This window comes from Sceloporus undulatus, chromosome 3 (genome assembly GCF_019175285.1).
Source record: "Sceloporus undulatus isolate JIND9_A2432 ecotype Alabama chromosome 3, SceUnd_v1.1, whole genome shotgun sequence".
Taxonomy (NCBI): Eukaryota; Metazoa; Chordata; class Lepidosauria; order Squamata; family Phrynosomatidae; genus Sceloporus; species Sceloporus undulatus.
In genome coordinates this window covers 218549209-218574025 of record NC_056524.1, presented here as the reverse complement: position 1 = coordinate 218574025, position 24817 = coordinate 218549209, and the positions used below count along the sequence as shown (strand labels likewise).

Sequence of the window (24817 nt, the reverse complement as noted above, 5' to 3'; positions counted from 1 at the left end):
TGATGATGATGATGATGATGATGATGATGATGATGTCAATGGCATACTGGCTTATCTGTAAGGAATGTTTCTCTAGGGAGATCCTTTCTTTGTTGCAAATACCTACATTCAAACGTCTTCAGGACCAGCATGGCTCTGATTGTTTTTACAGCACTGCTGAGGAAAGGTTTGGCCATCCAGATGTTGCTGAATTCCCAGTTTCTCTCAGCCTAGCCAGTTTAGGCAGTAGTAGAGTATGATGGGAAGGGCAATGATTCCCTACTGCTGCTTTATGGGTTAATTTTGGGATGCCTTCCAGACCATTTATGTCACTGTTTTGTTTCTCAGAATCCCAAGTCAGCAGATCGAATGATACTTTAAAATGATCCTAGCTCTTTGTGTATGTGGTGGGAGGCTTTGTTTTTATTTTTTTCTTAGAAATATTTCAGTCCTTGGATCTAATGAGTAGTCCATAATATGAACTGCTTGCAATAGTTTTTGAGTTGACCAAGCTCCTCATGCCTCACCTGCTGTCATAGCATTATGTGAGTGGACATTGTACAGTATATGTAGTCATTGGCCCCAACATTTCTTCCTTCCCATTTTTGTGTATATATCAGTCACAGTGTTATTAAAATACTTTGGAATTTTTTATTTATTTTACAGCCCGCTTTGTCTCATGGGTTCAACTTGGTTTTTAAAATAGCAATATTTCTGTCCCCAGAGAGATTGCTATATGGAAGGGGGCACCTTGGGAATACACAAGGCCAAATAAAATAATGCTGTTTTTTAAATTGTAAACATAAAATGATTCCTGCTCCCTAGTTTATCCAGTACAGTTAATTGCATTCACCTATAAATGTGACAGGCCTGTAATGTTAATTTTTTGGTAATGTTTTCTCAGAATCACTGGAATACCTGTTCATACATCCAGGTTTCTCTGAAGTAACATAAATATTTGTTTAACAGTTATGTCATACCCTCATCATCCTATTACAACTAACATATTATATAGTGCTGACATATGAACATAGTTGCTAGTGGAAGGCAAACTGAATGTGATAACTATGATGTCTTTACTATAACCCTGAGAATATCTGTTCCACAGCTGACACCTGCTTCTTTTATGTTTGTGGTAAGGAAAAGGGAGGCCTGGTTTATTCAAGAGGAAAGGATGAACAGATGTGGAACAATATGAAGGATTAAAATCAAACCTTCACTTCATGCTTCCACATAGAAGGATTAATTTTGCACAGTACATTGGTTTTGGTTTCAGCGCTCTCTAATAGTTTTTTCAATTAAGAGTCCTTTTTGTAAATGCAAAGCAGCAGGATGCAACATCACACGCATGATACATCTTGTGAAATAGCTTTTTGAAATATTATCTGATATTGACCTATTTGTACTGGGCGACCTTGGCAAAGACAGCTAAAGAGCAAGCTTCTATTTCTGAAAATACAACTGGATTTGTAATAATAATAATAATAATAATAATAATAATAACAACAACAACAACAACAATAGGATTTATTTATATGCTGCCCAATCACTGGGAATCCGGGCGGCTTACAACAGAGGGGATAATAGACGGTTCCCTGCCCACAGGCTTACAATCTAAAAAGACACGACACAAAAGGAGAAGGGAATGGTGGGGGGAGGGAATCAGGTCCAGCGTTCTTCTCTCTCTCTGAGGCCTGGACCAAGGCAGATGGACTGGAGGGAGGGCTCTTTTTCTTAATTGGGGCCGGGCCTGATGGCGTTGGGCCTGCCCTTTCACTCCCTCCCAGGCCAGAAGATGACAGTTGGAAGGAGGGAGGGGAGGGCTTGTAAAGGGATGTTTTGAGGACTGAGTAGCTGTGATTCCATAAGATATTTTGTGTATGTGAAGCTGTTGGAGTTGAGGACATCTTGAGATTTTTCTAGGTTGTCTTGGAGTGGATGAACTTTTAACGTCTGCAGTGACCACTCTGGTTACACAAGCCTAGGCCAGAGACAGTCAGCTTGTAATGTGTTCACTTGAGGTAATGTATTACTACTAGCCATCTTGAGTCACTTGAATTACAGTGATGCTTTCTTCAGTCTGCACCAGTATAATATGCCACCTGCATCTCTTCTGAATCTTTCCCACTGATTAATTAACATCATTGTTAAAAAGTAGCTTTTTAAAAATCTTGCGCCCCCCCCCCCCAATTTCACATTCCACTCCATCAATGTGTTTTTAGATTTTCTGTTTGATATGTTGAAAGAGCCCTCTACAATCAGATTACATCTCCTGGGATAGGTGCTTAAAGGTTTGTAATCAAGTTGCTTCTTCTCTTGTGATTAATCTAAACAGATTGAGGTCATATTCAACCTGTTAAAATAGTTTAGCAGAATCAGTCATGTAATGGATGTGATAACTTGATTGCAGAATATGAAATGGTGAGGATAAGGATTAACAGAAATCTGTGAATTATTCACTCACCACTTAATTGATCATCATAAGTCTTAATTTACTATGAGTTTATATGCTTTTGTGAGTGGAAAGGGTGACCAGAATGCTTCTTCAGTTTATTCACATTTTCTGTCTTATTCAGTAGCAATTGTTCTAGGTTTCAAATTGCAGAGGCATTAGGATCTTAGGAAGGATGCTCTTTTCTTCCGTTAAACTCTTGGGACCAAGAGTCTGACCAAGGAGGGTGCTCATCTCACCACTGGCATTGAGGTGCCCACTTGCTCAGACTATGGACTGGCACTGATTCCTGAAACTGGTTCTGAATTTACAGACTTCCAGAAGACTTTCAATGTTGTTGACAAATAGTCTAGAAAGTAAAATGTCTTTCAGGGTAGAAAGGAAGCAGCAGACTTGAACTGTAAAAAAATAGTTTGATGTTACACATTATGAACAACATCTTGATGATGAGGGAGGCTAAACGTTGAATCAGATATTTAATGTCAACATGTTTGTACCTGAAACTTTCCAAGCAAGGGTGGAATTGTGTGAACCTCCAGCTTCCCCAATTCCCTGATATCCGCTCCCCACAAGTGGCAAGGAAGGTTAAAAATAGGGTATCATACCTCTAGAGGCCGCTAACAAGTATATTTCTCTAATTAATCACTGAGGGGCACTCCCAAACAGGACCTAAAGTGAAAAATAGAAACATGCAAGCAGAAAATAAGCTATGAAAAAATGGTGGCCAGAAGTCTTATGGGGACCAAAAGTGATGCAGTGCTTAGACATAATCTGCATCTGCCCTGTTTCCAAGAAAAGTTTCATTATATATTGTCCTTTAAAGGTGCACCCCAGTTAATGAAGAAGATGTGCTTATAGACATTACTTCTTCAACAGAAAGTTTGTGCCAGAGGAAGAAATACCCTATAACATGGAAAGAATAGGGGTATGTTTTTACACCACAAAAATAAGAACAGTCCAACATGTTTTGACAAACTTTTTATTTAAATTTAAACAATATGTGCATGTGAAAAGAAACAAGCAGGTTGGATAAGTCTGGCAAAAGTAAGGCCTAGTACAAATCGGTGCTTTGTGGTGCCCTGGGGCCAAAACCACATGCTCATGAACCCTAGTACGTAATGGTGCCACCAGTGGGCCCCAGTGTGGACGCCTCCCGTCCACACTGGGGCCACCATCATGATGCAAGCACAGCACAGCGTCTGCATGTCACGGTGCCGCGCCTGCATCATCGATGCACGACAGTGCACCAATAGCACACTCATGGCGTCTGCTGCATGCACCAACCCCCCTGCTTTTAGCAGGTTCTTTTTGGTACGGAGGGAGGCTGTACAGTTTGGCTGCTGCAGTGTCCCTCAGGAACAAAAATGGGCGCCTCCACCCCGCCCTTTTGGGTCAGTCTGTCGAGGCTCTAAATAAACATATTTTGGACCTTGCAGACACTCCTTGAAGGGTCCCTCCTCCAAATGCACTCAGAGATTACTTTTACTTTCTTTTACCAGCCTCCACTTTTCTTGTGATTTCCATTCCCGTCACCAAGCTGATAGATCTTTGCTGTTTTAACCTGCTGGGATTAGATGATGTGAGAAGGTTGTCAGTTTTTCCCTTTTCCCTCGATTCTGCTGTTCATACATGCTCAACAAGAGATTCTGAATGTAGATGTTGTTTACCTTGACTGTTGTAGGCAGGCACACACAACTACAGTACAATTTTTCCCTTTCCCAGTTCAAGCTTTTTTATTGCATTCTTCACTGCAGATGCACTGCTGCAATATGTCACCAAAAGCCTGTGTTTCTTCAGCCCACTTTCATCTTCTTCCCAGTGCTAATGCTGCAAAAACATCTCCAGGTACACAGAGAATGAGGAAAAGAATAGGGACTGAGCAGTTGTTTTTATGAAAAGGAGTTTCACTGTCAAAAGCTTTGTTAACTGAAGTATACCTGTATTAGGGCAGCCTTCAGTGATGATCTTAAATCCATTAGGTGTCACTTACCTAGACACAAAAGGTTATCATCTATAATATTCTGATTACAGGAGTGGGGTTTTGACTAGAAGATCTTCTTACCTCTTAATATTCTATTATTGGTTCATGACTTCCTGCTATCACTAGTGAGCCTAAAATATAATGGACCCTGGGTATTTAAGCATATAGATTTGATAATACATAGGTTTGTTAATAGGACTTGATGAGGCTGATTGACATGTATTATTATTTCAAGTCATCAATATTGGCACTATTTTTGGCAATATTTAATTATTTGACATCTGCATAATGCGATACTTTCTTGGGTCCAAACGTGAGCAGTATGACAAGGGAAGTGTTGATAGGCCGACACAAGCTACGGGAAGTATTTCTACACATGATTATGGAATTCATTAATGTAGGATGAGGTAATGGTTATTGGCACCATAGGTTTCAAAAGGATAAAAAATTAATGGAGGATAAAAGTACTTACACCTATTAGTTCATGAAGTCTCCATGTTTTGAGGCAGTGTACTGTTCTTCATAATAGAAAGATGCTTGAAGGGCTAACTATCATCTTAGGATCTGGTACCTGTGTGCTTCCAGAGTATTTAACAACATATGATAACTAGATGTTGGATTAGGTCAAAAGTTCTCACACTTTATACCCCTTTACATCTACTTACCTCCCCTCTCAACTAGTGCAGTATATGAATAAAAATATTTTTTGTTTATGGTGTGTATTTTCATTTGCACATTTGTGTATATTTATATTGTAACATTTTATAAGGAAATAACATTGTTTAAATTAGAACAGTTTTATGTAAATATATGTAATACTTTACTCAACACACGTGTATTAAATTTTACACTTACTGTCTCACACACGACCACATGCACATACACCAAGCCCCAGGGGAGCCCACCCCATAGTTTGGGAACCGCTGGATTAGATGGATTTTAGTCTGAAACAGCAAGGAAATTCACTGGATGGTTAGAAGGCTATGTCATACCTGTAACAGTTTGGGGTTTTAAAGTAGTGTATTGAATAGAAGCAATACCACATTATGATAGGAAATTCTGTACCTTGCCATTTAGCAGATGCACATCTAACAGTTCTACTTCATAGGATAATCCTGCATTCATGCACTTAATTGAGGGGGACATAAATGAATGGTAAAATGGGTGACATATCAGTTAAAATTTGATGCAAGTAAATGTTTAGAATTAGAGCTTTTTGTTTTGTTTCTTTGCTCTTGTGTTAATTTACAACTGTCTCTACTCCTGGAAATGGAAAATTGAAATGGAAGCATGTAGATTTTTTTTGTCAGAGCCTGCTCAAATTATGAATTTCAAGAAGCCTTGTGGGCCCATAGATTATCTGCTTACCTGTGTATTACATATTGCTGGCAATTCAAAGTTTGGCTTGGAACCCATAAGAAGTAGATGGAACTAGTCAATATGATAGACCACAGAAATGGTTCAGTACACATCAGATTTGAGTTTGACTGACAATTGGTTGTATGAAACATGCATTGGGCACTTGCAGTTTTACAGAACTTTGATTTATGTCACATAATAAAATCTCTGATAACATTTGTCTTGTGGAAGTTTTGTCAATATATGAATTATGGGCCTGTTTACTTTTGCCCATTGGCAGGAGATCAGCTGTTGTAAGGGTTTTCTATTTTATTTTCCATTTGTTTTTGGTAAACATCCAAATAATTTCTTGTTGCCACTGAAGTAGAACAGCATATGACAGTTCTCAGTCTCTAGGATCAGAATCAACAGAGAGAATTCTAAAATCCTTTGTTTAAATAGGAATACTGAGGCCAAGGATGAGGTGTATAGAAAGACAGGATTTTCTGTTAACATCGAGGCTTTCAAATGCTTGGGAGTCTGGATTTTAGTTAAGTGAAAGATTTAATTTCCTTAAACCACAAACATTTCTACACACAACTGTGTTAACTACTGAGAAAATGGGAAGGTGCTGAATTGTCCTAGTTGGCCCACATTGCTATGGTCAAAATGTCTGTTCTTCCAGCATTATATTGTTTGTTTCAACAATGTTACGAGTCTTGCTTCAACTGGAATAGTTAACAAAATGGCAGAGGACTCTTTCAGACTTTATAAAGTGGATGAAGTGATGAGGATTATAACTGCAACTCTCTTCCCAAGGTCTAGGGAGGAGGTTGGGGATTATTATATGGGTTTTCAATTAAAGTACCTGATTTGTTTTATAATAGGATGCAGGTTAATACAATTGCCATTAGAAGCTCAAGAATGCAAATTAGAAGGTATCAGGGGGTGGCCTTCCCTCCCAAAGAAACTTAAAAAATAGTACGCATTTGAGGGGGAAAACCCAAGGCCCTTTCCCAAGATAGTCAACATGAGGGACATAAAAACTGATTCCCTCATCCTTGGTGACTTTTGTCTTCTGATTATTATTTTATGACAAAGCAAAGTTTGCTTAAAGATCAAGAAACAATAGGCTTGTATAGCGTTAGGGATTCCTGTGTCAGCTTGCACCCACCTTTCAGTGGGGCCCAATTAGAAAAGCAGTTATAGCTAATTCAGTCTAACAGGATGCAGCCTTCCAAATTAATTCAATTTTATTTTGAGCCCCCTAGTGAACGCATAAGCCATGAAAGCTTGACTCCTGTTTTCACTCTTTGAAATATCTCTGAAAAATTTGGGGGAAAAAGCATAGACATTGACCTTTAGTATTTACCATTTATTAGTTTATCTCTTCTTTCATAATATCTATGGGGTGTGTGACCTAGCCAGAGAAAACAAAAGCTGGAACAAAAAGCTGTGGGATGCACTCGAGTTGGGTACCAATGAAATTCACTTCAGCTAAGAGACAAAGGAGCATTGTCTGAGGTTTATTCATATATGGTTTCTAGCCACACTGAAGCTATGTAACTGTAGTAAATAGGAATTACTGGAGGAACCGTGAGAGGGTGGGCTCATATATCCTCAGGTGGTAGGACTGGGACATGGTCTATTCATTTTGGGAGGAAATTTTCAGTGATTTGTCTTCAATAACCAACCACAAATAAATAAATAAATCAGGATACCTTTGTACTTCATCTTTCGGCAATCTTTGGAAGGAGTAATAAAACATTATTACACAAAGAACTACTCATTTTCTTCTGGCTGGCAACACATATATAAATTGCCGCTGTCTGGGAAAAGAGATCGAAGATTTCTATACTGCAATGGAAAAGCAGGTAATGGAGATAGGTATTCAACAGATGCATACAGAACACCATGATAGCAAAACAAATATCTTCTGTGAGAGCTGGTTTTCATTAATTGATGTTATGAATCAAAATAGACTTATCTTTGTATCTCTTCTACTCATGGAGAGCTGTGGAACAATATTCTGGGGTAATGTGTTGTGATATAGTGTTGAAATGCACAAAACTTGAGTTTATGAGTTTAACTTTTAAGGCTGATGTTCATGTTCAGTGTTTGTTATGACTACTTATCTTTTGAGACTTTTTCATTATGTTGTCCACTTGTATTCAGTTACAAAGTGAAGGTAAAAATACATATAGTTTCCTTTTGGACTTATTGAGAAACTACCATTCTGTTCTGCTAATGGCAGTCATTGCAACCTTGTTGTAAATGTAAATCCAAATGTTCCCTATTAATTGAGGGATATGTTTGGAGAAAGTGCAGTCTGTGGGCCACATGTTTGTTTCTGAGGTCTCCAGGGTCCCTTAGCTGCCTCCCCCAATTTTGCCAAAATGTCCTTCACATTTCACCATGTTTTTGGTCTCCCTGGGGCCACTTTAGCACCAAGAGAGGCATTTTTAAAAAAACTTAAGTAAATTCCTAGTTGCCGTCTGATGTACTTGCAGTTTTTTGGGTCACTTGGCACTAAAACAGTGCCAAGTGACCAAAAGGTGAAATTTTCCAGCCCTGCCTTAAACTGAAGAGAAGTAATTTAAAAACACTGTTTCCCAAATATCCTCATCCATTTTTACTTCTGCCTTACTCCTTTTCCTTCATTTTAATCTCTTCTAGTCTTCCTTAATCTTATTTACAATGTATTAAATTTATTGTCACAAGAAAATGTTGGCATTAAAGACACATAAACGCACCAAAAGATTAATCGTATTTACATCTTTGGGGATGGGCTTATGCCATCATTTTGTCCATGTAATTTTGTTAGCTCTTTAGAGTCTTCTTTTTAGTAAACATCATCTAGATTGGTATTTGGCTTTGTAGTTGTTTTCATTATTAAATATCTGTTTCGGGAAGCATGATCCTCATAGTTAACAAGGTGTTAATTTAGAAAGTTGAAAGAGAAAGCATTTTATCTGCAAGCAACAGGTTCAAAAGTACTGCTGAAATGAATACAAGTAGGAAGAAAATAATGTTTAAGCAAATTCTCTACTTATTTCATGGTTAGGTACCTTCAAATTAGGAACAGAATTTGATGCTGTGAGGCGCAGATGCATACAGACTGCTCAATTAACAAATAGCCATTCAAGAGTGCAATATATTGACTTGTTTTTAATACAGTTTGGTGGGGATTTTTTTATTTATTTATAAAAAAGCATTCTTTGGTTAGCATAGATTTAAACTGATGCTTCATTAGAACTTTTGCACAGTGTTCATAAAATCCATATGTACATATATGGCGTCGGTCCCATCCATCTTAGTAGGGATCACATCTAAGTAACAAGAAATGTATAGGACTATGCAACTTGTCAATTGATTATATTGCTCTTGATCATTAGAAAAATCCCTTGCATGGTGTTTTTTCCCTCCTGAGGTAAGCCCCACTCTATTAACAAGTGTAAGTGTAGGCCTGCAGTATAAATCTCCATAAATTTACATGTAAGTCAAAACATTCCTGAATAAAAAGACATGCTTTTTTAACATGATGTATAGATGTAACAGCAAGCACTATCATATAACACAAAAATGGCAACTTTTAACAATCAAAGATTGAATTCAGTTTCAGAGAAGTTGAAAGAGTGGGTGGAAACATTTCACAGTTGGGTAAGGCCAATGGCAAAAATAGGGGACCAAAAATAGAGTATTTTATCTTAAACCCCCACCTGCTGGTATCAAAGCACCAATAGAAGCCTTTCGGCCTGTAAAAATTGAAGAACATCAGTACACAACCTGGAAAACCAACTAATAGTGGTGTCATGGGGAAGAGGTATGGTCTTTTCAGAAAACATGGAGGTCCAGATTTAGGCCTAGGTCCTGTGGTTCCCTCTGGTGTTATAAGAGAAATTCTGCCTTTGGGTGACAACAGCAAGACATCTCAACAAATTGATGTTGTTGTTGTTGTTGCTATTTGAGAGTACCTTTTTGTCCCAGCACACATAATGTGTTGAGACAAAAATTCTCTGATATTAATGTGCATAAATGTGAAGTGATAGAGAGCTGTTGAATATGATGTAAAAACAGAGTGTAATTATGCACTGATGATATGACTGGTTAATTTTGTCAATACATTTCATATGACCAAATATATTTTGCTATCAAAAATCTGTCACATATTCAGCAACAAACGGGAAAGTAAACAAAAACCATTATGCCTTAGTGTTGTGAAGAAACAGTGACATTGTTTGTGTCCAGGAAAGTGGCCAGCAGTTGATAACAAGACCAAAATAATGAAGATACAAGCAAAATAGCACAACACAGTATATGTAATACAGCATGTCTTGAATGTCAGACTTACAAAGGGGAAAGCAAAATGTAGCGTTCCAAAAACAAGGTCTGTAGCCAGTCTGGGTTCAAGCCAAAGGGTCAAACAGTCAGTGTAGTCAAGCAGTCCAAAAGGGCCAAGGGTTCCAGCAAACAGAATGGCCAGTCCAAAGTCCAAAGGTCCAATCCAGGAAGTAAACAAGAGAGTCCATGAACAAGGTGTTTTTGCCAAGGAAACCAATTAACCTCTGACAAAGGTTCTGGCATTCCTTCCAAGCTTTTATCTCCAGCTCTGACTGATTTAGCTGATCCCTAACTGCTTGGTGTCTTATACAAAGCCTCTGAGACCACCCTTTCAGATCTCCTTTGGCTGTAATAGCAGCTTCATGTATATATCGCTTCATACCACCTAAGCAGTCTCTAAACAGTTTACAACTGTATGGTAATTGCCCCCATCAAGCTGGGTATTCATTTTAGCAATCTCAGAAGGATATAAGGCTGAAGTCGACCCTGAGCCCCTGGCTGGGATTGAACTCACAACTTTGTGGTTTGTGAGTGGTAAGAAGGCATGAGTAAGTTAGCCTCCTCCTTCTCAATGCCAATGCTACCAGGAGGCTCTGCTATCTGAATGCTGGGCACCTGACCATCCTCTTTGGCACTGTCAGGTCAAAACTAGGGCAAAACCCCTCCACCTCTCTTTCAGCTTCTCAGTTCTCAGCTAGGCTGAGCATGACAGTTAACAGGAGCTTTTGGTCCAAATGTGTGTGGTGGTGGCAATGGGGAGAATCCTAGAATGATAATACTGTTTTAAGTCACCTTGAGGTAAGAGAACTCTTATGGTATCCCTTTGCCTTCTGTTTAGGGTGGCCATTTTGCATATACATGAAGATTTGTTAACCCAAATAATTTTACACATTAAATAAATTCAACTGCTTTCAGAAAAGTCTCCAAAATAACAAGTTGGACCATGTCCAGAGGAGGGCCACCAAAATGGTGAAGTATCTGGACATCATGCCTTATGAGGAAAGACTTAGGGTGCTGGGTATGTTTAGCCTGGAGAAGAGAAGTTTAAGAGGTGATATGATAACTTGTTTAAGTATTTGAAGGGGTGTCACACTGAAGATGGAACAAGCTTGTTTTCTGCTGCTCCAGAGACTAGAACATGGAACAATGGATGCAAGCTACAGGAAAAGAGATTCCACCTCAACATTAGGAGGAACTTTCTGACAGTAAGAGCTGTTCAACAGTGGAACAGACTCCCTCGGAGAGTTCTGGAGTCTCCTGCTTTGGAGGTCTCTTCCAACTCTATGATTCTATGACAAGAGTCCCAAAGTGCCCCCATACTTCTACCCTTTCTTTCTTTCTTTCTTTCTTTCTTTCTTCCTTTCCTTTCCTTTCCTTTCCTTTCCTTTCCTCCCTCCTCCCTGTTTTTGGAAATGTGATGTGTTTTGCTCTGATCACTAGCAGTTTCCCTATTTTCTCAGGCACTTTAGCATGAGCTCTCACAAAATGTAAACACTGGTGGTGGTCCACAGCAGTGATATTGAATTGCCTGCTCCTAATAGAAAAAGAGCAAATCCATTTTCTGAAAGAAAGCTGAGCTCTGCTGATAACATTTTTGCTCAAAATAAGCACTTTATTACTTTTCTTTATTTGTAACATCTTCTTTTAGTGAAGCTATAAATGCTTACAGCTCCTTTTTAGTTAGTTCCAGGAAATCCTATGTTTTCAATACTGTATGTGAAAAAATATCCACAAACAATTTAATTTTTGACATCAAATTATGTAAGGGTTGTGGAAGGCAAGTATGCTTCAAAGAAAAGATAGTTAAGTTCCCCCCCCCTTTTTTTTTTAAACCCTCCATATAAACATTTCTAAATTACACTTAGAGATTGTATGTGTAAGTATCTTCAATTCACATGTCAACATGATGAATTTCATAGGTTTTTATCAGGTAATGAATACTTAGAGGTGGTTTTGGTACTACTCTGCAAAATATTATCCATGCTTTTATCCATCACAACCAAATCATCAGTTTATAGTGAGTTATGTTAATGGAGTTAATAAGGAAAATGTTTTTATAGAGGTGACATTTCCTTAGGTTAGCTTCACAGTCTGCTGCTATATACCTACTGCTACAGAGTTACTCCTATCTATACAGTGTCCTCTTGCACCACCTTATCACAATTCATATACTACTTATGAATTATGCGGCAGAAGACCACGGAGTGCCAGATTTTTGAACTTAAAGGGATTCATTCTCCCATTGCGGTTTGCTCTTCTATTCAGGTTGTTATCAATGAGTCCAGGTGCCCAGCTATCAGAGGGGAGCCAGCTTGCAACAAAAAGAGAGTGCTGTCTTGCTGGCACTGTGCTTATTTTTGGAATGCATACTTACTTGATACCCAGTTTGCTATCATATTGCTGCCAGTGAACACATTTTTATGTTCCTAGGCTTTCAGAATTTAACTGTTTTTAGATGCCCCTTTGATTATTTGTTACATTTTGGAATTTAGAGGTTTTCAATTTTCTGGTTTTTTTAATTTTATGTAAATTCCCCTGGAAGCATGTCTAAAGGCTGGTATATACAGGCATACTTCTCCACCATTCACAGAGCAAGCAAACTGTTTCCTAAGCCTACCCTTTAAACTGCTGCATCCCACCCTCCCACCACAGCCTTTGACTAGAAGGTAGAAAGCTTGGAGGTGGCACTGGAGCAGTTTCCAGCTTTATTCGAATTGCTTTACTCCAATTTATTCCCCCACTTTCTACCAGCCAGTAAATGGCCATGGGATGGGCTTCTGAAACAAAAGGTGGGTTTTGGGGTGATGAGGGGGAGTCATGTCTTATTTTCTTGTTGTAATCCATTTCCCAGTTCAAGATCTCAGCCTAATACTTCAACCATTGTTCCTTATTTTATTTCCTATGGGATGAAGATTCTGGGTAGAAAATATATAGAGTAAGGCACAGTATATTGCACATTAATTTATTAGTGTTAATATGTTGCTGTAATAAAGATCAGCACAATATTCTTTCAATCTGTGGTATGAAGATAGCAGGCTTTGCAGAGTGAGAGTAGTGGTTCTGAGTTGTTTTATGCTTCACAGAAGGATGGGTATTATCTGCTTTCTACAGATGGTGAGTTTGGAAGCACAGATGGAGTGGTTTTCTTGGGCAGTGAATGTGAGCAAGGAACAGAATCAAGAATTTAACATATTTGTGCTAATAATGTCATGATCAATAGTGCCAAGCATAATTCCATTATTTTGAAGCATTTTATATTTAGCCTTTCCTCAACTTGATTCTTAAATATGTTTACTTGAAAACCCTTTCCTATCAGTGAAATGTACATCCAAGAAAGTATGTTTAAATGCTATTTGGAAAGGTCCACAAAACACGTACATTAAATTCATGGTGTCATTCTGTTGTGTTCAGTGGTACAGCAGAATGTTCACATCTCTTATTGGCTGTGTAAATTAGAAGAAAAGAGACAGAAGAAAAAGGAACTACTGTGGCCCTTGGTATCCACTGGGGTTTGGTTCCAGGACTTTCTGTGGATATCAGAATCCATGGATGCTCAAGTCCCTTTAAATACAATGGCATAGTAAAATAGTGCCCCTTATATAAAATGACAAAATCAAGGTTTTCTTTGTGTAATTTACATATTTTAAAAACATTTTCAAGCTGTAGATACTTGAATCTGTGGATAAAAAAATCCATGGATAGGGAAGTCCACCTGTATCTTTACTACTATAGATCTCCATGAACCAGAACTGGAATACAATGAACCCTGACAATAATAATGTAAACCTACCCAGCTATATGCCGAGCCAGTGCAGAGAAGTCCATTCTGTCACAAGGCTCATCCTTCCTCCCCCACCAAACCCACACACATAATATAGTTCTGCAGTGTTCTAGAGGGTTTTTCCTGCTCTTTACAGCTCAAGGTAACCTCCAAAGCACTGATCAGGACAACAGCTCATAAACATCATCCACAACATGATACCAGTCATTACACCAACACACCAATACTTCCCAGTGTCAGAAAAAGACACTTGTTCCTGATGGTACAAGAATGAATTGGCTTTCTGTATAGATAGCTTCCACTGCCATGCCTGACTGAGATAAAGAAAAAGAAACATAATTTATCATACAGGGCCAAAACAGACTGCCATAAAAAACCAGCTTCCAGCCAACTTGGGGGTGTGGCATACACACAATGCATGCCTCCAAGATACCTGGCTTCACACCGCATAGCTGCCCACATGTGGGCTGGCTTCTCGGTGCTCCAGGAGCACAGCATTTAGATGCCACACGCTGTTGGAGTGCCTTAAAGCAAGCTTCCAGCTGCTCCGGGGCTGAAAAGCTGGCTTTTTGCCAGTGCAAAAAGGAGCAACTGTTTCCTGCTTCTTTTTTGGCTGGCAAAAAGATAGATTGGGGCCACTGTGTGCAGTGGTGGACTTGACAACTGGACTTGAGGTCCCATGGATTTTGGTATCCATGGGGAGGGCATCCAGAACAGATCCCCCATGGATACCAAGGTCCCACTGTAATTGTCCCCCCCCCCCGAAAACAGGCAGAGTGTGGGTGCAACTCTGAGCCAGGACAGTATGAATGGAGAAATGTCAAAACGCTGAGACTTTCTAATGATTCAACCATAGTGGGACATGAAAAGGAACTGGGTTCAGTGGAAACACATAACTTATATGTGTGAGCAAGGGGACAGGGTTACCTGTCCTGTTTTGGCCTCAACAAATAATCAGAGCCTCAGAAGGGAACAGAAAAGCAATATGTAATAGAGGGAGGTATATGCAGGTGAAGTTCATCTGAAGTAGCCTGAAAGTGGACCAATTAGTTGTTTTGAAAAGAAAATAACAAATCCTGTATGTTAAATATTACAGGAAAGGTAATTGCATTCCAGAGTTTCCTGCATAAAAAATGCAGTTGGTTCCTAATGAGACACTGCTTCCCTTTTCAAGCCTTTTTAAATAAGGCATTTCATACACAGATTTTTATGAGCAATAATGGACAAAACTCAAAGACAATGGTAACATGCATGTATTTAAACTATGGGATGTTATGCGAGCAAGGAGGGAAAATATAGAGCCAAGACAAACACTGAAAGAAATGTGGCTCAACAGCAAGGAGGCTGAAGCAGCGAAGTTGGTTCAATCCATGTCATACACAGTCCAGTGATAAATCCAAGCAACAGTCCAAAGGGAGATTCCAAGAACATAGTCAACAAACACAGCAAAGTCTAAAGCACGAATAGGAACATGAGATGTGAATGTTGCTTCTACCAAGGAGTTCAGTTGTCAGCAACAAATTCCTGAGGGAGGTGCCAGGCTATTTATGGTCTGGAAGCCTCCCACAGGTGCTGTTTGATTGCTGAGCATTTTAGATATACCCAGAATGTCTCTACCCTTTCTTCTATCAATGATGCTTTGCCAGGCCAGATACCACCAAGACTGTATCCCCATCTGTTTCTATATCAGGCTCTAGCTGCTGAAGGGTCTTGCCCTCTGTCTCTGGTACTAGCAAATCTCCCTGTTGCTCTGTCTCTCCGTCTGACAATTCATTGCCAGTGTCAGAATCTGCAACAATGTGCTGGAGGCAGGGCATGGCACCACCACAGAAAATCAGCTCTAGAAGCTTTCAGTGCAGATACAGAATGAGTTACAGAGACTGTGAATAAGAACATTTTTTCTTCCACATTCCCTCCAGCAGCGCTCTTCAGAAAGCACCATAACTGAATGAACATGAAGATAAAAGGTCTGCTGAAAAATGAATATGACTGCAGAATGGCCCCCATTAGGAGGCAGGTTCCACCTCCAACAGATGCTCCACACTTTTGAAGCTCAGGTGCTCACTGTTTTTAAGGATGGAATTGGAACAGCACTTTAATGGCTTCCTTGATTTTATGTAGTTTGTAGTGCCCAATCTATGCAAACAACTGATTTCAGAACTTAAAATAGGTATCTACTTATCATGTATAGTACTGATGCAAACTTAACAGACTGGGCTTAGAATTAAAGCTTGATAAACTAGTTTTCATAAAATCGTGTACTTCAGGCTAGAAACTGTCTTTGGGAGAATGGTAGAAAAACACAGTGTACTGTATGTGTATATGGTATTGGAAGAGGAAGATGGACAAAAATATTGAAAAAAGTATAGTTCTTTTGATGCCAGCCACAGATAATAAATAATAATAATAAATAAAGTTTTTATTTATATCCCGCTCCTTCCTGCGATCAGGGCGGCTTACAACAAGGTTAAAAACAACAATACATGAAGCATTAAAATACAAAAAATACATTAAAATACAAATACATCAGCCCTCCATTCAAACAATAAAAATAACAGGCAAAAAAGCCCCATAGCCCAACCTCTTGGCCACGAAAGAGGAGGGAGGCCCACAGGATTTTAATCGGGGAATGCCTGTTGGAACAGGAAGGTTTTCAGGTCCTTCCTGAATTGGGCCAGGGTGGTAGTCGAGCGGAGCTCGGTGGGCAGCGTATTCCAAAGGGCTGGGGCAGCCGTGGAAAATGTCCTCCATGTGATGGAGGATAATCTAGCCCCAGGTACCTTCAGTAAATGCTGCCCAGACGTTCTGAGGGTGCGAGGCGGAATGTACGGGGAGAGACGGTCCTTCAGGAATCCTGGGCCCAAGCCATTTAGGGCTTTATAGGTAATTACCAACGCCTTATATTGAGCCCGGAAGTGGATGGGCAGCCAATGGAGATCTTTCAGCACGGGTGTTATATGGCTGGCCCTGGAAACGCCAGTGACCAGCCTGGCTGCCATGTTCTGCACCATTTGAAGCTTCCGGGTTTGGTATAAGGGTTGCCCCATGTAGAGTACATTGCAGAAATCCAGTCTCGAGGTTACCAGAGCATGTACAACAGTTTCTAGGTCCCTCTGGGCCAGGTATGGACGCAGCTGGCGAATAAGCCGAAGCTAATAACACGTGCTCTTGACCGTCGCATTCACCTGAGCAGTCAGGTGAAGCGACGAGTCAAGAAGCACCCCCAGACTGCGTACAGAGTCCTTCATTTACCTTAGATAAAATGTATCTTATTACTATTTTATAAGCAGCTGTATTACAAAGATGTTACAAACTAATGCTAAGTTATAATGCCACTATGATAAAGATTGAAGTGAAACAATCTGTTGTTTCATTTCTTGCCCACAAATACAGTAATTGGATCTATTTTGAGAGAACACTTTCCTTTCTCTGACCTCTCCAAATTCTTTCAAAATGAAATGGAGAAAAAGCAAAGTTCTTGTGCTGGTAAACAAAACAACTACTTTTTTTGTGGGTTTTTCGGGCTATGTGGTCATGTTCTTGAAGAGTTATTCCTGACATTTCGCCAACATCTATTAAACTGGATCGGTTTGAGTCGGTGAGTACCGAGGACGTGGACAAGATCGTCGGAAGTGTTCGGAAAACAACCTGCTCTCTCGATCCCTGTCCCTCATGGCTAGCGGCCCAGGGCGGTCCGGCGGTAACATTATTGTTGCGCCGGATCATTAATACATCTTTGAGGGAAGGGCAATTTCCATCACAATTAAAATTGGCCATTGTAAAACCTATATTAAAAAAGCCCTCCCTCGACCCCCTGGTACACAATAATTATCGGCCAGTTTCGCTGCTACCATTTTTGGGTAAGGTGATCGAGAGGGCGGTTGCGATCCAGCTTCAGACGGTCTTGGATGAAACTGATTATCTAGACCCATTTCAAACTGGCTTCCGGGCGGGTTACAGGGTTGAGACGGCCTTGGTCGCCTTGGTCGATGATCTCCGTCTGGGCATTGACAGGGGGAGCGTGTCCCTGTTGGTGCTCTTGGACATCTCAGTGGCTTTCGATACCATAGACCATGGTATCCTTCTGGGGCGCCTGGCTGAGGTGGGAATCGGGGGCACTGCGCTCCAGTGGTTCCGGTCCTACCTCTCTGGGAGGTCCCAGTTGGTGCAGCTGGGAGACGTGTGCTCCGACGAGAGGCCCCTTAAAACTGGGGTCCCTCAAGGGGCCATTCTGTCTCCCATGCTTTTTAACATTTACATGAAACCGCTGGGAGAGATCATCCGGAGACATGGGGCGCAGGGTTATCAGTACGCTGATGACACCCAAATCATTTTCTCTATGTCTCCGACTGATGCAGTGACCAAGGATGGCGTCTCTCCTCTCGAGGCCTGTCTAGAGTCAGTAATGGGCTGGTTGAGGGAAAACCGACTCAAATTGAATCCAGAGAAAACGGAGGTACTTGTGATAGGTTCCCCTGGTCCAGGAATGGCGGTGGTTCCACCTGTCCTGAATGGGGTCACGCTCCCCCCCCCCATTTTTGAACTGGACCTAGATTTCTCATTCTTTGCAACAAAGTTCTCATTTTCTGCTTTCCCCCTTCCACATGCCTTTCTTTAGCAGTGCTTTTAAGCTTCTTGTTCAATATGGCATAAGAGTCCATTTTACAGCCAGCATAATCCTATTTTCTTTTTATTTAGCTGAATTATTAGAGTGGCACTCACAGCTTTGGAATCCTTTCATTTCCTTCTTTTGGAAATGTTTCCCTTTTTAAAATGTTTCTGCAACCACAGCAAATGGCTGCGTAGTAATCTAATTGATATCAGCGTATTCAGGGACTGTGGCTAAATATTCACATTGCTTTTTTTAAAAAAAGAAGAATGACCCAAGAAAATACTGCAAGTGGAATGTTTGCTTTCAACCATTGTATCCCGCCTCTTCTGAAATCAAATACAATTTATATAAATAAGTTATCAAAAGTAAGAACATGAGAGGTGTTTTGGGGGATCAGATCTATCTAGGTCAGCAACCTAGATGCTTCAGGATAAGCTACAGGCAATAGCTTTCCTATGCTGGGGTCCCTCACCTTCAGTAGCACAGTGTCTCTACAGCAAAACATTCTGTTCATTACCTAACTACGTTTTACACTACTAAGTTGCTTCTAACTCATTTTCTCTTGTCCTCCACAGGTAAATACGTTTATCAGCCGATGACTCCAGTAGAGCAGCTTCCAAGCACCGAAATACCCGTTCAGCCTCGAGGAACCACAAACACCATTCAGATATCTGTCTCACTCATGGAACACTTTTTGAAGTTTGCACCCGTCTTCCAGCCACCATTACCCCCAGACTCTCCACGGTTCTGCACAATCTCGGACCTCTTTATTGACAATTACCGTGTAAAATGCATCAATGGGAAGATGTGTTATGTCCAGAGGCAACCATCTGCTCTACCCCATAAAATGAAGCCTCAGGATTCACGCAATGCCTTAATTCTGAGAGAGAATAATACACCAAAAATAGATCATTGCTCTTCCCCTTCCAGCTCTGAGGACTCTGGGATCAATGCTGTGGGGGCTCACTACATGGAGTCATGCGATGAGGACACAGAGGAAGGGGCAGAGCTAAGTTCAGAAGAAGATTATAGTCCAGACAGTAGCTGGGAACCAGATGAGTGTCCCCTCTTATCACCCTCACAATGTGAACTAGAAGTGATTGAGACCATAGAAACCACAGTGTGAAATGCTGAGCTGTGAGCTAGCTAGGCATATTTCAAACAATACTGGTTTTCTAACATTTATACTGGGTTTTTTTTCCTGACAGGTCTTCCCCCACCCACCCACCCACCCAGTACACTTGATACCCCATGAATGCAGTGACAGTGTTAGCCATCTGTGAAGCAGTTGGTTGATACTAATTATACCAATAAATTTTAAAGAGTCCTGTCATATAATTTAAAGGGTGTCACCAGTTTGACATCATTACTTACAGACTATTCCTGTTCCCAGTAAAGGGCAGTAAATTTGTGAAGATCCTACCAACTTGGAAGCTCCTCCTATTAATTCCAAATTTTAAATGATAGAAAATGTTTACTTCTTTGGAACTAGGATTCAGTTTTTCATGCTCTTCCGAAACACCAATATTAAGTTAGCCATATGCCTGGTGAGCTGAGCTGAATCCATATATGGGCCTTTTATTATTAGTATTACTATATTAGATATAAGAGACTGAGGCTGTGCCTCTGACTCAAAACTCTCTGTTACGGTGCACCACTTTCCAAGAACTCTGCACACACATTTTTTTTCCAGCTGGAGAGTAACTCAAGGGGTTCCCAGCATAAGCACAACATGTTTTTGATAACTAGAACCCTGTCTCTGGAACAAGAGAATGACAAAAAGGCTTGAAATGAAATCCTCCACAAGAGTGGGTTTTTATACTGCCATCTGACCAAATTCCATTGGCCTTCTTCAGTTTGACTTAAAATTCTTTAGGTGGTTCATGCGCAAAACTGAGGGCAAACTGGATTTAGTCACAAAGGCATGGTGTACCTGCAAGAGCTGTTAATGTGAAATGAGTCCATAACAATGTCAAATTGAGTGCATAGTCAAACTCCTAAACTTTGGGTTTGATTCTCAAACCAGACAGATGTTTGGCTTTCAATGAAACCATAGTAAAAGAGATTAAGTTGTTGCCTTCTGCTTGTAGCAGACAGCTGTCATGAATCTGTGAGGTACTGTTCAGAAAAAAGCAGCACAACCAATCAGTGTCATGCCAGCAGCTTCTGTGACAAATACGTTCACACAACCCTTTCTGCTGTGACCATGTTCAACCCATGCACAGTAAAATGGAGAAAAAAAATATTTCAAATAGCTCTGCATGAATTGACCGTAAAGCAACTGAGAATTGCAAGCCAGCTCAGTGTAGAAGGCAATGGAGTACAATAGGTCTGTTCTACTTCTTGCTCATCATAGCTCTGCTTTTTCTGATCTGGTGATGGTTCAAGATTCAGTTTTATTATGAGGTCAAAGTATTTGTTTAAATGGATCATTCCCATGCCCATCAGGCAGAAATGTAGCTAGCTAAAAGAGAGCCTGCAACTGTAGGTTTATTTGCTGGAGTCTAATCAAAGACCACTTGAAAAAAAACCTTCCGTCTTTCAGTGTGTCTCTCAAACCCTCCTTAATAGTTCTATCCCACTAACAGACACAAAACAGATGAAAAGTGTACAGTGGTCAGCAGGTCTTTAAAACCCCTGCTGTAAATGTGTTTAGTTATACAGAAGCAGGTTATCATGTGAGGAAAGCATAGTGAAGCTTTGAGGTGTAAGGATGTGTGGTTGTTTTTCTGTTGGGTTTTGTTGTTCTACTTCAGTCAGCAAATTAAAGTACTGCAGTCATGTGAAAGGAGATATGACAATATTTTTCCAAATAACATGTTGTGACCACAGCTGTGATCACAGGTGTTTTTCCCCCTTGAATTTTTTGGTTTGGCTCCATACGGTACATCTTTTTAACTGAAAGATCTCCTGTAACATTAGGGCTTCTATTAATAAGTGCAGCCCAGTTTTATAACACTTTGGTTAATACATATTCCATAAATCTTGGTGAGAATGAGAACATATAAATATGTACAGTTATAGCTCTCAGTACTAGATTATCTTATGCTGTGTTGTTGAATGCTGCTCTTTAAACACTATTCTGACACATTACTAATTTTTATACATTACACTCTGACTTAGGCACCTTTTAGAAAGCATTTAGATTACAATGTGTGTTATGAATTACTATATAAACTAATAATGTACTTTAAAATATAAAAATTATACCCTAAGAAGAAAAAATTAAATATTTATTCTGATGAATTATATTAAAATACAGGTTTTGGCACACACACACAAACACACACTAAATAATTCAGTTCTGAGCATCACAAAGGTAAAGCCTTTAGAATTTCTGAAGGTTTGGTGCATTCTGCTAATCTTTACAGAGAAACACTAGTTCATTATAGAATGTAATTAAAATTCTTATTATTTGGGTGGTGTCATTAAAGTTTTTTCTTCTCAGGTTCAGCATTCTTAATGGCTTTTAAAGTGGGAAATTAATACATAAAATAAGGTTGTATTACTCTTAACTATTTTGAACTGTGGGTTTAAGATACCTCTTGCCTGGATATATTTGCAGTCGACTCTCTCGGGTTTTCTGGCTGTGGGAACAGCAGAAAGGACTGCAGAAAACTTCTAGATCACTTTGGGGACAGAGACAGGACACCTTCATATACTAAACTTTAATTTCTTTCATTACATGAAGAATCATGACACTGTCTCCTCTCAGCAAGCTGGCAGCCATGAACTAACCAGAGCTAGGATTTGGCAAATACATTCTGAATGGAGCAATGAGCTGGGGAAAATTCAGTACAGACTTACAAGGAAACACTTTATCAAACTGTTAATTAGCAATAGCTGTATACAGTGTTAATCTCTTGAACATGTTCTGTTTTGAAGTCTTAAGCACAGTGGGTAAAGTCTTGTAGTGCCTGGTTGTCTTGGAGATTGCCCAGGTGTAAAGACATGGTAGGATTTGGTTAGATGATTTAGCACATAATGCTGTGTCTCAAAGTACTCTCAAGAGTACCCAGCTGTTTCTTGTAAACTTCTCTCTCTCTATCTCTCTCTCTCACACACACACAAATGAATAAATGTGAAGACTGCTTTTGCACAAAAACAAAGTCAGATTTCTTTCCCATGATTCTGTCAAATTCTTACTGTGGAGTGGTGTGATTTGATGAAGTAGCTATGCATTAACATGAAACTATTGATGTAAAATGGAATTAGACATCTCAACTGCCACCTGACAATTTTATGATCACTGATAAAACCCAGTTACCTCCTTGCTTGCTTAACATCTCAATTCCCTAGTTTAAATGCATATGTGTTACCAGTGTCTTTGAACATTTGTTTTGTCCATTATTTCTCATAAAAATGTGTGTATGAAATGACTTATTTAAAAAGACTTGAAAGAGGAAGCAGTGTCTCATTAGCAACCAATTGCAATTTTTATGCAGAAAGCCCTGGAATGCAATTGCCATTCCTGTAATATTTAACATACAGGATTTGTTATTTTCGTCTCCAATCAACTAATTGGTCTGCTTTCAGACTACTTCAAATAACTTTTACCTGCATTTGCCTCCTTCTATTACATATAACTTTTCTTTTGCCTCAACAGATTTAGAGATGATGATGGTAGTGATACGAACAAAGGAAAAAGACAAATGGTAGCAAGTGGTAGCCTGAAAGCATATGGCCAATGGAGAGACTGAGAGTAGCTTGAAAAACATAATTATTCTATAACAGTTATTGCCAGCTGCTTCTTCAGCAGCCTAGTGGCTGTTGTTGGCTTTGGTGATGGGCATTGCCTCTTTGATCTGTGTCCCCTATTCTAGTGGATTAAACAAGTAGCAATAATACTTGTCACCTTGACAGGTAGCTAGGAATGTGAATTAGGCCCAAATGAAGCAACTCCGACCCCACTCCTTCCCTTACTAGGGAAGTAATCCCTACCAGTTTGTTTTCTTCCCAACCGGCTATTGCCACATCCAGCACAGGTCGCCTCCTAGAAATTGCTAAAGGGGGCTGCAACACAGCATCAACTTCAACCCAGAAGTCGCTTGTTTTTAAATATTAGTTGGGGGGAGAGATTATTCTCAGAACAAATGGAGTTGTAGCAGACTGAATGCTCTTGTTAGTGATGCTTTATGTAAGCCTGAATACAAAGCTAAATTAGTACTTCATCATTGGTGCAACAGGAGTTCTGTGACCTTTCCTGGAGCCTCCTGTGTTACAAAAGAAGTTCTCTAGCCTTCATCTCCTATCTATACAGGAAAATTGTCTTCCATATTCCAAAGAAGTTAGTAACGATGTGCTGACATGATGGAAATTTCTTTATGCAACCCCCAGGGAGAACAATTCTAGATCAAGGGGTCGTGCTGCTACCAGTTTCAAAGCATTTTAAAAGCCAAAAATTGTTGAAATTCATAATTGTGTATTGGATTCACTAATTCACTTCCCAAATATTAAAGGGCCTTGCTCCAGCATAACGATTAGCAAAGACCTTGGTCATCTTCATGAAGTTATTTTTTATCTGTACAACCTTTCTCCTCTTTTTTGCAAGTCATTTATGAAACAAGAAAGGTGAATTCCTTTCTTTTCATCCTGCTTTTTAAAAGAATGCTATACGTTAAGCAAAGTTAAAAATTAACATTTGGCTTTTCTTTCTCCCAAGAAAGACACATTTAAAGTAGCCCATCCCACATATTTAGCATTGTTTGGTCTTTTTTATGGAAGCCTTGATAGATTTTAGTTTTTAGGAGTACTGTGAGCAATTGTCAGAAACAATACTACAGAATGGTAAGACAACAGAGTACTATAATAATCTGGGAGGTCTTACTTTTTTACATGGTGAAATGGAAGAATATGACAAACACTACATACTGATGGCTGAGTTCAAATGTTTCTTTCCTGCACAATCACAATAAAGTATTTTCAACATGATTAAGGGAGAAGAATCCACTTGCACAAGTAGCAGTCAAAACACAGTATTCAAAATTATTAAAAGACAGGAAAATGAAACTACAAAAGACATCAAAGGCAGAGTTAAGCCTCTTCAAATTCAATTACTGAATAGAAGATTTCTGAATTTTAAGTGGAAACCTAATTATTCCATTATGGGAGATGCATACAAAAACACTATTAAAAACAAATAATGGTCCTTGATATGGAGAATGAAATTCATTAGTGATTATATTCTGACAAAATCCCAGCAAAATCCTGTTCTATACCTAAAGCTTAGTATAAGAAATATTTAAAATCTGCCATAAAGACTAGTCTTAATAGGGAGGCAAAATGTTTGGAAATGCAAACATGGATGGTGTGGCTGACAGATAATGGGAATTG

The 24817-nt window shown here is 39.6% G+C and overlaps 1 protein-coding gene across 1 annotated transcript in view; it reads left to right on the top strand.

Moving 5' to 3' along the window:
* C3H3orf70 (chromosome 3 C3orf70 homolog) overlaps positions 1 to 22757 on the top strand; it is a 362205-nt gene extending 339448 nt beyond the window's left edge. Inside the window, exon 2 of the mRNA XM_042460556.1 lies at positions 19060 to 22757. Coding sequence (XP_042316490.1) covers positions 19060 to 19610 — 551 coding nt within the window. The 3' untranslated portion in view covers positions 19611 to 22757. The remainder of the gene's footprint in view (positions 1 to 19059) is intronic.
* The last annotated feature ends 2060 nt before the right edge of the window (positions 22758 to 24817 follow it).